The sequence below is a fragment of the Poecilia reticulata genome, linkage group LG12 (assembly GCF_000633615.1).
Source record: "Poecilia reticulata strain Guanapo linkage group LG12, Guppy_female_1.0+MT, whole genome shotgun sequence".
NCBI classification, from domain to species: domain Eukaryota; kingdom Metazoa; phylum Chordata; class Actinopteri; order Cyprinodontiformes; family Poeciliidae; genus Poecilia; species Poecilia reticulata.
In genome coordinates, this window is record NC_024342.1 from 3,253,542 (window position 1) to 3,268,234 (window position 14,693).

The 14,693-nt window shown below is 40.3% G+C and overlaps 1 protein-coding gene across 4 annotated transcripts in view; it reads right to left on the minus strand.

Moving 5' to 3' along the window:
- The window catches only part of ttc28 (tetratricopeptide repeat domain 28), a 115,530-nt gene that overhangs the window by 36,564 nt on the left and 64,273 nt on the right, over positions 1 to 14,693 (minus strand). For all 4 annotated transcript variants that reach the window (XM_017307991.1, XM_017307990.1, XM_008423306.2 and 1 more), the window contains 4 exons: positions 11,642 to 11,789; positions 7,667 to 7,939; positions 7,458 to 7,588; positions 596 to 817 (listed from right to left, as the gene is read on the minus strand). In XM_017307991.1, coding sequence (XP_017163480.1) covers positions 596 to 817; positions 7,458 to 7,588; positions 7,667 to 7,939; positions 11,642 to 11,789 — 774 coding nt within the window. The remainder of the gene's footprint in view (positions 1 to 595; positions 818 to 7,457; positions 7,589 to 7,666; positions 7,940 to 11,641; positions 11,790 to 14,693) is intronic.

The following is a 14,693-nucleotide window of genomic DNA, read 5'->3' on the forward strand; positions in this document are numbered from 1 at the left end:
CTACTGATGCCAAATGGGGTCAAGATAACCTTTTTCCTTCAATCTTCATCGCTGTGAGGTTACAAGCTTGGGAAATAACAAAAGGGAAAAGTCCAAAAGGCTCCTATGAGACCATTAAATTGATTTTCACATGGATTTAATGGATTTTATCTGATAGAGCAACACTCCGGTGCGATTTTGTTAGGTAAAAGGAAAGAGATAAAGGGCTTTAAAAATTATTATACATATATAAACTATATTCACATATATAAATATGTTTATATATATATAAAGAAGAAAAAAAGGAGGAGTAAATTTCCACCAAAAAGCTCAGAAATTAGCTAGAATTGAGAATAATCTAATAAATTTCCATGCTTTTCTAGACAATTTATGAGATTGATCTTTCTTTCCAGCAAATTTCTAGCAAAGAGTTTTTTGGTGAAAATATCTACAATGTCCCTAAAATGCCATCAGACAGTTCACCATCATGTGCTACTTTTTGTTGTCCTGTCACAAAATCCCCTCAAAAACATTAACAGAACCACATAACACAGCATAATGTGGGAAAAAACCCCTGAAAGGTGCGTGAATACTTCTCACATCACGTCTCTCGTACCTTTGCGATATCGAGGTGTTGCTCGTGACACTGGACGGCGTTGGTGAAGTCTCCCAGTGCGGTGTAAACGGCACCCATGTCACCCAGCTGGCGCGCCTCAGACAGCTGGCAGCGGGTCTGGCGGGCCAGCAGGACACACTGTTTGTGGCTGGCAAGAGCGTTGGGGTAGTCCCCTATGGCGGTGTACACATGGCCCAGGCTGCTGAGGGCGCCCGACGCCGCCTGCAGTCACACACAGTACGCACAATCACAACTCACACACAAATACACAACAACATGCTGCTCATAGTGAGGTGAGGAAAATGATCCTTGACCTTCCAATTTGGCAAGACAAAATAATACCTGGTAGAAGATAAGCATGCTGGATAGGTACCCAAAGGATTTCAATATTAAATGTCTTAATGTCTTTTGACATTTTGTGAAATTCATCCATTTATCTGTCGTGAAAAGTCGTCCAGGTCCTGATGGACCATGATCCCGACCATCACACTACCACCTCCACGTTTGACTACGGTGTTCAGTTACCAAAGGATGTTTTCACACTTGAAAGTCCAGTAAACTCATCAACACATTTGCTCCTTTTTCAGTTCCTGCTGTTCTCTTTCACACTGCACTGTTAATAAAACCTGATCCTCACCTCACCTGTGGTGGCGCTGCACCAAGAACCACTGAATGAAACAAGAAAACCTCTGAAGATGCTGTGACTGCATCCTTAAACTCCAGGGACTCATGAAGATGTCCTTTGGTCATCGTGATACAGACATTTGTGTCCTTTTTGCCTTAAGATCCATGAAGTTTTTCATGAACGTTATCGTTGCCCTGTCTCTTTATTGATGTTGAATCATGAACAAGAACCTCAGTTCTGAGCATTGCTGTGCTTTTGATTTATTTTTAGTTTGTTTTCTGACCAGCTACATGGTTGTTGATGGTCTCTTTAAGTTATTTTGGTAGGCTGACCACTCCTGGTTAAAGTTTTCCATCTTCTCATGTGTTTTAGTTTTGTCCCACTTACTAATGACTCTCACTGTGGTTCGCTGGAGTCCTATGCGTAGATCATTACATACTTATATATGCCACAGTGTTGTTTCTCATCTGGTTTTTATCAATTATTAGTAAGGAATAAAATAATGGACTAAAAATTGCATGTTGTATTTGCTCTCATCAAAGTCCGCCGCAAAAATCTGTTTGATGGTTTGAAAGATTTAAGTATTAAAAAAAAAAAAACAGCAAAAACGACAGATGAGGAAAAACCTGTTTTCCTGATGGAGTGTGAACCATCTATTAAACACTTTGCAGTTACATAATAAAACAATAACACAACGTGTTGGCCGGTCAGTATGACACAACACTTCCACTGCCCTGCAGAAACAGTTCTGTTTTCCTGGCAGCAGCCACAATGACTTTAATTTGTCGAGTTCCAACGTAACACAGATCCCCGAGCACACAGGCTGATGAAATTATCCACAAACTGTCCTGAAGTGAAGAAGTAAGAACCACCTCTTTCATGCAATCACAGTCACTGTAATCATGCTGCTTGGTGTTGGAGCACAAGCAGGAGTCACACTCTGAATCAGGCCTAACAGTAACAACAACAACACACCACTTTGAATTTCTATCACCCACCAGAGGATGGGAGCGTTCCACCACTCCCATCCCAGCCTGGAGCGATTCTCGCTGGGCACTCCAGGTCGACAACCCCCCCTCCCCCACCCCTCCACCGCCCTGGAGGTTTGCCAGGTATGACTTAGTTATTATTTTTATGCAAAAAAAAAAAAAACTTGAATAAACTCAGTTTTCAATCTTTTATATTGAAGAAAATAAAATGTGTGAAATGACACACATTAGATCCAGCTTCAGTGACCTCTGAGAAGAAAAAAAATGTAACCCTTCATTTAACCAGCCACTTTACCAGACAATACACGATCACATTACATTAAATCGGGACCTTAATGAACGCTAAAAAGTGTCACTGAAAACAGCCGGTCTGACCTTTTAGCGGAATTTAGCCCGTCTAATTAACACGAGGACGCCCTGCTCTTTTCATCTCGGCCCGATGTGTATTCATGAGTCTGTCTGCGACGACAGAAAAGCCCAATTCCCAGCATGGTGATGAGTGCAAACACATAAAATCCAGCTGACATATCTCCGGCCGAGGAAAAGGGAAATTTAATAAATGACGAGCAAGCCTGTGTGTGTACAGTCAACTAGCCTGACAAGAGTTTGATTTCCCTCAAGGAGGAATATTTTTTTCTTCCCTGCAGCAGAAAACACACACACACACTCTCACATACACACACATAAAAAAAAAAAAAATAAATAAAATAAAAAAAATCCAATCATGTCGTGTCTGGGACTCTCAGGTTCTGCGCTCAATGTCTGGATTGTTTATTTCAACTTGAGAAGGAGAAACTGAGAGGAGAAATAAACAAAACATACATCCTCTCACAGCTTTATATCCGCTTCTTTTGTCGCTGTGAATAAATCTAATCAGGAGAGGCAAAAAATAAAAATAAAAAAACAAAATAACGGAGGAAACCACATCAGGAAAGGCAAAATCTAACACACAAACACTTTTTTCAAAAAAGGAAATGAGCAGAGACGGAGGAATATTGGTGCTGGCACTCCGTCGCCCTGAGCTCGATAAACGAACTGGAGCGGATTCGGGAGCTTCGGATCAGTTGAAGCTCGATCACGTGGAAAAGAAAGAGGTTTTACCCTCTGCGAGGCGTTCTGGAAAAAAAAAAAAACTTGAGTTGATGCAAAACTGGCTTAACTTGCTTCATGTTAGCCTCTGCGGTTAAGTGATGAAATCTGTCTGCCCAAATAAGCGGGAGAAATCTGAGGCAAGACCCGAGTTTTATCTGCTAGGTTTTCTGTGTGGGAGATCCAGAATTATAAACATTTAAACTCCCATCGTTTTCATAACTGCTTCTTAATCTTGTTTCTTTTTTTCTTTAAAGAAGCTAATTGGACGCTTTTGAAGCACTTAGCAAATCAGCACTGATCACTGCTGAATTTATTTGATCTGATTAGCTCAATCTAGGCTGCACAGTGGCGCAGTTGGTAGAGCTGTTGCCTTGCAGCAAGAAGGTTCTGGGTTCGATTCCTGGCCCCGGTCTTTCTGCATGGAGTTTGCATGTTCTCTCTGTGCATGGTGGGTTTTCTCCAGGTACTCCGGTTTCCTCCCACAGCCCAAAAACATGACTGTCAGGTTAATTGGTCTGTCTAAATTGCCCCTAGGTGTGAGTGTGTGTGTGCATGGTTGTTTGTCCTGTGTGTCTCTGTGTTGCCATGGAACAGACTGGCAACCTGTCCAGGTGAACCCGCCTCTCGCCTGGAACGTTAGCTGGAGATAGGCACCAGCAACCCTCCCGACCCCAATAAGGGACAAGGGTGTAAAAAAATGGATGGATAGATCCAACTTAAAGTCTGCATATGCAAAGACAACAAAACAGATCTCACAAACTGCTCATGTCTTTTAGTTCACTGTAAGCAGAGGAGGATATGTGCTCCGCTAAAAATAATTTTTTCTGATTGTTTTTGTCCTGTTACTCTTAATAAAACCAGTTTTGACTGACTAATACTTACAATTATTACAGTGGACCGCCAGAACACTGCAAAAACACAAAAGTATTTTTGGTCTAGTTTCTATAGTGCAAATATCTACGTTTGAAATAAGAGAAAACTAACTCAAGTAACTTTTCAGTAAGGTATAGGAGTTTATAGGGGGGGGGGGGTGTAAGGAATCACTTTTGTCAAAAAATAAGCCATTGTTTCAGGAAGGAGATAATATATAAAATATATTAAATAAAACTCATATTGGGAGCCAAAATCCTGGGTGCTGCTGTATTTTAGGCCCCAAAACAACATTTCACCATGTGGACGTGTGAACATGACGTCAAACAAAAGCTTACCAACAGCCACCCACTCAATGGGTTTTGCTTGACAAAAGTAAATGTTTGCCTAATTGCTACCAACTGCTCTATTTATTTATTTTTTTAAATTGTTTTTTGTTGTCAAATGAGTGACTCGGTTAAAACGACAGTAGCAGATGTGCTGGACTCAGTTGTCTAGTTGAGGTCGTTTCCCCCGTTGTCCCGTCCGCCCCTGCAGGTTAAACATCAGTTCTCAGCAAGCTGCGTCTCTGTTTGGACGGAGGCACTGTGCTGCACAGCGAGCCGGGCAGGCACGGCGGGAGGATATGGATTTCTGTGGACGACCACGCGCCAGTCAGCCGCCTGAGGCTGAGCACCTGTGGATGGGGAGGCTCAGTGACCCGCCGTCGGAGAAAAGAGCGCCGAGACGGAACAACAAGTTTGTGTCGTTTCAGAACGGCTTACAGCTCAGTCTGTGCCAATATGAGATACAAGAATTTGACATAAAAAAAAGTTAATGGAAGTTTTGACTTGACATAAAAAAACACACAAAGCGGTACAAATACATGACTCTACATGCCGCACGCTTTTATTCAGATGAATTGACTCCAGCGTTCATTGTTTTTTCTAGCAGGTGTTCCATTATGCTGCAAATCTGAGATAAAACCTCATGTTTTATGTTGATGGAGCTGCTGATTGGGTTTATTGACTTATAATTAGGGTTTATATTGTGTCACGATAGAAGTGTTTCACATCAGCCAATACCGATAATTATTGATTAGCTTTTTGTTTTAAATAATCTGAATTATTGCCAAACAGATGACGTGACTTTTCCTGTTTTATCCACCGTTTTCACTCTGGTATTATTTTTTAAAGCAGTTATGAGGCACAGTGGCCAAACCTGTTACTCAACAGGTTGTTGCTAGGTAACCAACGTGAGTTAGTTAGTCGATACCTTGCTCAGATGGCTGTGAGAGGTTGAGCGGCTAAAACTGTTCCTACATCCCCCAGAATGCTGTGCGGCTCAAGACCAGAGTTCAGTCAAATTATTTTATCTGATGTGTTATCTATTGATCTTAATCACGTCTATGATGAGATGTTATCGATGTATTGTACAGCTCCAGTTACAATAAATCAACCTGCCCAGATGAATCTGATTTTGTGTTGATATTCATCAGAAATAAAGAGTGTAGATTTTAGATTCCTGTGTGGAAACAGAAAAACTAAAGTGAGTGAAATCAGTAGTTATGAAAAACATTTGCTATCAGACTTTAATTTTCAGATCATTGAACAAATTTGCAGAAAAGCAGTTTGGATGCACTTCTACATTTTTGACTAGCTATTTCTGTAATTCTTCTGCCTGCGTGTCATTTAGTGTGTGTGCGTGTGTGTGTGTGTGTGTGTGTGTGTGTGTGTGTGTGTGTGTGTGTGTGTGTGTGTGTGTGTGTGTTAATGTTTGAAAGTGAATTTTAACAGAAGCTGGTGATTTTAAGCATATTTTCTGTTGAAATACTAAGTTACCATTACAATGATACTTTCTTGTCCACATGATGAATCTCTAAAATCAGAATGTGAATTATTATTAATCACACTCAAAATCAGTGCATTATTAATTCTACTGTTATCCATTCATCACACTGACTCTTTGCTCTTCTGACACATTCATGTGATGAAATTATTGTAAACTATTCAGAATTCTCCATGAATTCAGATTTTTCTCTTTGTGGTTTGGTATAAAATTATAAAATCTAATTGAATTCTGCTACTTTTCAGCTTCACTGTGATTATAACATATCCATAACGCAGCTACAGGAAAGTGTTTTTCATGGACCTTGTTTCTCCACTCCTGAGTGTTTCCTGCTCTAAGAACAGATGCAGAAAACGTTTTCCTCTGTGAAGGCAGGAAAACAACAGAGGAGAAAATCTGACGGACGTTCTCAACAGACTCCACAGAAAATGGCTTTTTTTTCATCCCCCATCCTCCTTTAGACAATCTGTTAGGATCTTTTAAGTAGTGCGGAACTGTGAAGTTGAAAAAAATGTAATTTTTCAAGCGTGGCATGAATTTGTTTTTAACCCTTTAAAGAAGATTCAATGCATCCAATTGCATTAAAAAGTGACTTATTTAGAAAATAATGTCCACTCCATGTGAATAATACATCCAGTTTGTTCATGAAGGCCTTATAGGATTGTTGGACAGTGTTTAGTCACACAGAAGGTCCAAGTGATATTTTTTGCCAAAATGTGACCCATTTCACCCCAATTCAGATCTTTCCTACCCCTCAAAAATCTGATTTGTTCCACTCGGTACTAAATTGAACATTTATCCGACCATTTTCAAAGTGTTTGCAGTCTGAGTGGTCCTGCTGCATTTTATCCAACTTTTACCTCATTGAAGAGAGACATGCGTTATGCTTCTACATCAGAAAAAGTCAGACGTGGTAAATCAGAATGTAAACAACGGCTGAAGCAGGATGCTTAACTTATTGTCTTTCTTTGTCTTTGTTATGATCTCGTGACAGTACTGTCTGCTCCTGTTGCTCAATAACTTTAAAATTGATCCACAGACTGTGGCATCCATTATTATCTGTAAACACTGCGCTGCTGTTTGACATCAAAGTTCTTCTTCTGCACCTGCTGGTTGCTTTGGGATCATAAACCGATATTCACTTGTGATCCCATTTAACTAGTCTGAACCACCATGCAAAAAAAGAACGAAAAAAAAAATGGACCTAAACGTAGCCTTAAAGACTTAAGTTCATCTACACACAGCATCATGAAGACCTAAGGGTCAGCAGAAAGGTCAGGGAGGAAGTTGTGGGGAAGCTGAAAGCAGAGTTAGCTTATAAATCAAGACCCAATAGGTTTAATGATTACAAAAGAAAAAGAGTTCAGTACAGCAGCAAACCAACAAGAACACGTCCACCTGAACTGAACGGTGGACTGAAAGCAGCAGCCGGTGTTATCTGAGTGCAGTGCAGACATACTTCTCTGTCCTTGAGCTTCATGGCCAGCACCAGCTGGTTTCTGTGGTGGGCCAGCGCTTCTCTGTAGCTGCTTTTAGAGAACAACGCCGAGCCGAGGTTCCCATGAGCCCGGCATTCACCCGACTGGTCTCCTGCGAAGTTCAGCGTACTTCAGCGTTAGTCGCTTTTCACACGTTTTACACATTATCGTCCCTTTCGTTGCTCCGTACCTAGAGTCTTGGTCACCTCCAGGTCCTGCTGCATGTGAGCCATGCTTCTCTCCACATCTCCGAGGTTCCAGTACGCCGAGCTGAGAGCGGAGAAGACGGAGCCGCGCAGCTTCAGCGAGCATGTGCCGATCTTCAGCCCCGCCTCTAGCACCACCACAGAGGCGCCGTGGTAACCATGCGTCAGCAGCTCCTGGCCGATGACGGACACCACTACGAACGGGCTCTTGTCCAGCTTCATCCTCTGAAGCTGCTGGTAGGTGGGCTCAAGTGTGTCTGCAAACAAAATGACGTCATTTAGAGAACCGACGGCATTCACTTCGTACAAAGGAGGCAACATGAGTTGTGACTGTGACCCTTCACTTGTGTTCAATACGTTTCACTCCACTGATGAAGGAAAGGCCTTCAGTATGATAATAGATGTCGCTAAGGCATGACAGGCCATTGTAGATAAAAACAAAACAAAACATAAATATTCAAATTTTACAGAAAAAGCTAGAAAATTTCAGTTTCAAAGGTGAAAATTTTTTCAATGTTTTAATTTCAGAAATTCTGAGATTTGACTTTTTAAACCCAGAAATTTCCTTATCAGAAAATTTGTGAGCTTATTCTCAAAATTTTACGTTTTTTTTTCTAGCAAATGTTTGACTTTTTAAAGTCAAACTAGAGGGTTTTTTTCTAGAAGATTTTTTAGAATTAATCTCAAAACTCTTTTTATTTCTTCTACCAAATTTTCAACTTTTCCAAAACAGGAATGTCCTTCATTTTTCAAGCAAATTTTTTGACTTTTCAAATTCCGAAATGTCATTTTCTTTATAGAACATTTCTTAATTCTTTGGCACAAATGTACTCCTTCTCTCCTTCTTTTCTGTCTACAGTGTCCCTCATATGCCACCATACTAAAGTGATATGTACCCTACAAATAATATTTCGGACAATTGCTAATTCATGTCAAAAGGCCATTTGAAATGAACAATCTCATTCTGGTGCCTTAGAACTAAGTAGGTTTTTGAACTGATTCATAATTTTTCAGTGGTTTTACTTCTTCCAGTCAGGAAACTTTTATCTAAACATTGTTTGCGTTGACATTTCACTCTTGCAGATTAAAAAAATCTTTGAAATCGTCTATTTTGGCCTTGAATACGCAACATGGTACTGGAACTCACAACTTTAATGGAGACAAAAAGGAACACACAGAACCAAGAGGAACCTCCAACCCAATCCGGATCGGCCGGGCTTTAGCACCCGACTTCTGGATTCCATTTAAAAGTTCCAGAAAACGTAGTTTTCGTTGATTTTTTGTACTTTTTGTACTGCTCAAAATTAGCTTTTTATTTTTCCGAAAACCTAAAATTGTGGATAAATTAAATTGAATTAAAAACTTGATGGTTTTGATTTGATCTGCGAGAAACTGTTTGTTTACATGTAAACGTCTCGGTTGGAAACGTCACAAACAAAATTCCTGAAGAGTGTCGTAGATTAGAGAAGAAATACCTGTGGATTATTACAAACTTACTTTAAGTTTGATAGGATTTTTATTCAATTTCAGACGTGATAAAACATTTTGATTAAAACCTCTTTAATCAAGATGTTGTATCACGACAGTGCATTAAATGTGTTGCGGTGACACATTTCACTAAGGCTCAGAGTGACTACAGTTATCCAGTGTAGTGACTGTAAAAGATTGATAAGTTGGAGCTTTATTGCTAAAATTCGCTTTTATTTTTGTAGTACCTGGACTTCCTTTATCTATCCAAAACCACAAGGAATCTGTAACTGCAACCTCTACAGGGTTGACCAATCTGTATGTAGTGGTCAGGCAACATATTGTCACTAATATTACTAATTCTGTCTGAGAAAATATACCAATTACCAAAAAAAAACCAAGAAAAATAAAAACAAAACCAATTGCAGAACTTCTAAGTTTAATCAAGACGTTTTGTCATAAAAGCAAGCAAACGAAAGACTCTTTGGATGGTGATGGGAGTGCGGTGTAATATCCAGCGGCAGCTATGACAACATGACTTGAAACCGAATCCTGCAGTGGAGCGGCTACCGCAGATGTGATACATGACAGGGAGGTAGTTCTGCCACCCAGCAGCAGCCGTCCTCAGAACTTCATCCTCTGTAATCTTCAAAGCAATGTGTTACTGGGATCACAACCCTGGGGTAAGCAGCAGGCGGTCCAACAGGTGGGGCCACAGTAAAGGCCAGTGGAGGAAAAGGAGGGAGGCAGGAACCAACAGCGGTGAAGAGGAGGATCCTTCTCAAGATTCTTCATGTCTTTTTTTTTAAAGGGTTCTATAAAAATTAGAGATTTCTTACAAGTTGACACCCAATCTCCCAAAGCAACCTCCTTATTAGTTTATGCTTAGTGAAAATTGGCATCAACAATGACAGTTTGACGTAACAGTCAGCATCCTGACAGGAGTTTGAGGATCAAATGATAGACGTCCAATGTTTCGCTTCTTCAGTTTCTATTTTTGACAGATTTTAACTTTATCAGTACATCCTGCAAGATTTATCCTGAAGGGACAAGAGGGAGGCACACTGACAAGCAACATCTGATGCAACGGGTCTGATAAACCAACGTTAGGCTGCATTCACACCATTTCTGTTTAGTCTGCTTTAATCCAACTCTGGTAGTTTTGTCTAGAAAATCCGGTTTGGTTGGGGAGATGTGAATGTGTAATCAAACTCTGATGAAGATCAAAAAAGTGAACTCTGCTCCACTAGCAAACTTCGGTCTGGGTTCTTTTGAAATGAACTCTGACGCCGTTTGAATGAACATGGGACTCTAAAAGCAGGACTACTGTACAACTGCTACAGTCTGACCACACTCCAATTTTTGTTCACATTTCGTGAAGAAGGAAGCTGAGGTCACTGTCTTCTTCTGAGGTTTTAATGTCATTTCCTTCAACGGTTCTTGTTGCAGCGCCACCTGTTCTCCTCAGGCAAGAAGGTGAACAGGTTTTCACAAAGGGTTTGGTTTGTTTGACACAGTGCAGTGTGAAAGTGAAATGCACCATCTGAAAATGTAACAAATGTTGCTATTTTGGTTCCCAAACAAACCAAGTCTACCAGACTGTCAGGTGTGAAAACACCTTTAAAATAATCATTTTCTTTGTTTAGTTTCAAAATAAGGCAACCTCTAACTGGTTGAGGGGCAACTTAATGAAAATCAACTATGCTAGATAATTTAAACAACTAATCTAAAAATCACTTATTCTTATATTCTTAAGTAAGATTACATGGCAGCAGTTTTTACCCCTTATAAGTAAAGCGGACTCACAAGACCACCCTGGAAATAACTTAATATGAATGACATACCTGTAGATGTTTTGGTTTCATCTTGTAATAATAATAAGAGACTTTATTGTCATTCACATCACGTGTTTACATGAGGTGGAACGAAATTGAGAGTCACGGCCCCAGTTACATCCAAGTATAAAATATAAAAACTAGCTACAAGATCAATTGTTATAAATAGGAAAAATATTTACAAATATATAAAAACAAGAAGTAGAAAAATGAAATGTATATTAATAGGAGTGCACAAAATGGATGAAGCATGAACAATGCAGCAGCATGGGAGATAAATTTAGCAGTGCAACATTTTAAGTGTCCGAGTGTAAAGTGCAAATTGTGTGTGCTTCTCTTCTGTTACATCAAAATACTTTGCTTCATTTCCTGCCTTCGTCCTACTTTTTCATGGCTTTCTTTTCTCTCATCTCTGTTTCAGTCAGAATAATCACAGACACTTTCCATCACACTCCAACAGGAGTCGTCTACTGAATAAAACAACAAAACGAAAGTAGATGCTTTCTTTTTGTTGCTTTGAAAGGCTTCTTTGTTCCAGTATCTCTAACCTGGTTAAAACCATAATTCATATATTTTTTTGTTTCATATTTTTGTTGGATTGCTTCAGCATTGCTGTGATTGAAAAGCAGGGTGAGGTTATCTATATGACTAGATTACCTCTGAGTGGTGATTTCATTGCCGCCTCCACCATCCCGACAAGCAGCTGGAGACTCTTGGGGTCCTGTGCCAGGCCTGACGCGAACGCTGCCAGCGCGTCGGCATGACGACCCAGGTACTGCAGAGCAACCCCTTGTCGAAAGTAAGCCTGCAGAGACAAAATTTTCTTTTGATCATTCAGTTTAAACATGTCTTATTTTGCTGATTACATTTCCCATAGAAGGTCAATGCTACAAATTTGTAGCAATGATTTTTATTGGTTGCGTTTTGTTTAGTTTTTTACAGATCAAGCTCATACTATACTGCCATGACATAGTAACATATTTTTATGACAGATATGTAAAAAAACTACATATTTTTTAGAAAAGTTACGTACTGCAGCTCTTGGTCAAACAGAGTTCACCAAGATACCAAAATTTTGTTTTAGTTCGTTTGAGCTAATAAAAGGTGGACTTGATAGTGATAGGATAATGATCCAATGACTTTGGATCATTGTCCTGCTGCATAACTCAGTGGTACTTGAAGTTTTATGGGTCAGTCCAGGTCCAGCAGTTGTTTTGGCCTTGAAACTCTTTGACTGATATATTGGCATCTTCATTCACTGTTGCACCAGGTTGGGTCAGAATTATTCATTATTGGTCTTGGGCCTTTGTGGCATTTGGTTTCGTATCAGTACAGACAAAACCAAATGAGAATGCACGATATAAAGTTGTGTTCATCTACTTATGAGTAAAATAATAGAGGAATAGACAGTTGAGGAAATAAAAAAAGTAGAAGTTAATCAGAGTGTAACAAGCACCGTTCACTGCTCTGCAACAGTGGAGATAGGATCCTTTCAATCAAGCATCCAGATAGTTTTCACCTGACTCACCCTGCCGTTACAACAAGCGACAAAATGGAGCTGGGAACGTTAAACAAAAGCTAAAAATGCGAGAAGCTACACTGCTTACTTAAGTTATGGTCTAAAAATAAAAGCAATAAAATCTTTAAAAAATAATGTGTTGGGTTTGATTGGTAATTTAATTAAAGATAATTAGTCCTGTCCGGTTGGGAGACACTTGGGTTGGATTTTTTAGGCCCGATCTAAACTCTAATTTTTCAGATAAGGACAGCTTGGTTTGAAGACCTAGTAAATGAAATTTGAAAACAACTTTTTGTACTTTCTCAAATTATCTTTGATGATCAAATGTGTTTGATGACATTTAATTGTGACAAAAAGGGAAAAAGTGGAATCTGTGAGGCTCAAATGCCTTTTCACAGCACCGTGTTGGCAACACGGCAGAGTTATTCAGTGATCTCCACCTGAACTGAACTGATTAAAAAATCAATATATATGTGTGCGCATATATACACACACGCACACAGGAGGCGCGCACTTCATTAGCAGCCCTCACACATTTTCTCAGCGAGATTAGAGACAATGAATCATGACATCAAATTCATGAGGAGGATCAAGCTGGCACGCTCCACAAACACACTCTCCTACTGCTGACCTCACTGTAACTTAATTGTCTTGTCTACCTCTGTCTTCACATTCATTCTCCTCCTTCTCCCTCATTTATCATCCTGCCCTCTCTGCTCCCGTTCAACTTTATCTGTCATTGTGCCGAGCGAATGAAGACAAAGAAGAGAGGAATTAGATTACGTGTTTACTCTCGTTCCCGCCCGTCACTTTGCGCGCCCACGCCGCCTTTGTCCCGGCCCTCTACCTAGACAGATAGATTGAAACGAATGGAGTCGGCGGTCGGGTTTAATCTAATGGCTGAAGATTCTGGTTCTCTGTATGTTAGCGCTAATGCTAACTGTGAGCAGGTCAGGGTGTCATTTCACTTCTGATTAACGCAAAGTGGGATAAATTGTTAGGAGTTACAGCTGAGGCCTTGAAAGCTCTTTGTCAGACAAAACACGTTTATCGATGCAATTGTTGCAATGTATAAAATTAAAAGTCAGCTTTTTTTTTTTTATCGGCTTAGGAAGCAAAGATTCTACCAGTGTTTTAAGTGAAATCTTTAAAAGTCTTTAAGGGGCAAGTCTAATTCAAGTCTGAATTTTTTTTTACAAAGTAAGTCCAAAATAAGTTTTAAAGGTCTGAGTGTCTGACCCAGCGGTCTGCAACATGTGGCTCCAAAGCTGCATGTGGCTCTTAAAGGCCTCCATAGCAACTCTTAATGGCTTTTGCCAAAAACAATAACGAACTGAGGAATGTTTTTAAATATAAAGCAAATAAAAATGATTATTTTCAGATTCAAATCACATCCTCTACCCAGAAATCTTCAATAATTACATTATAACATGATGTGAGGCTCAAAAAAAATATATTTCGCATAATATCTTCCCTAAATATGCAACAAGATACGAGTCCATCTGATGGTAGTCTAAGATTCCTCTGGTTTAGATTTTTTGAATGATCAAAGTGGGAAAAAAAATCAGTTTTCACAGTGAGGTCTCCACTTTAAAGCAGCATCAGAAGGACAGATTCTCACTTGGTCTGAGCTCAAAGCGTCGATGCCAAGAGTCCATGCTGAGTGAGAGAGAGAAAACCTCTGACCCCCATCCAAGCTGGAGAGGAGAGCAGCAGGTCGGGACTGGGACGGGCAGCCGAGTTGGTAGCCGTGGCGACATATGGACGCCCCACCTGTGTCCCCGACTCTACTTAGCACTTCCCCTCCCATCCGTCACCCTCACACTGATTCGGCTGCTGGAAAGAGGATGCAATGCTCCCCGTACCGTCTATTCTTGAGCTTGTGGGACGATGATTTCTATCAAACCAGGATGATTACATCCAAGGAGGCACATTACAATCACAGAACGTATGCAATTATCTCCGCACGGCTGTGCGAGAGCGGATGTGTGTGTGGCACCACGTGTAAGGTGGGGATGTGTGCAGTGGTGGGAGCCAAGATATGTGCAGGTGTGTGTGTGTTGGAGCTTTTTAGCCCTATCTGGGGTGTGAACATGCCAGAGACTGACAGCAGGAAGAGTCTGCCTCTACCACCACCTACAGCCCCCATACACACACACACACACACACACACACACACGCACACACACA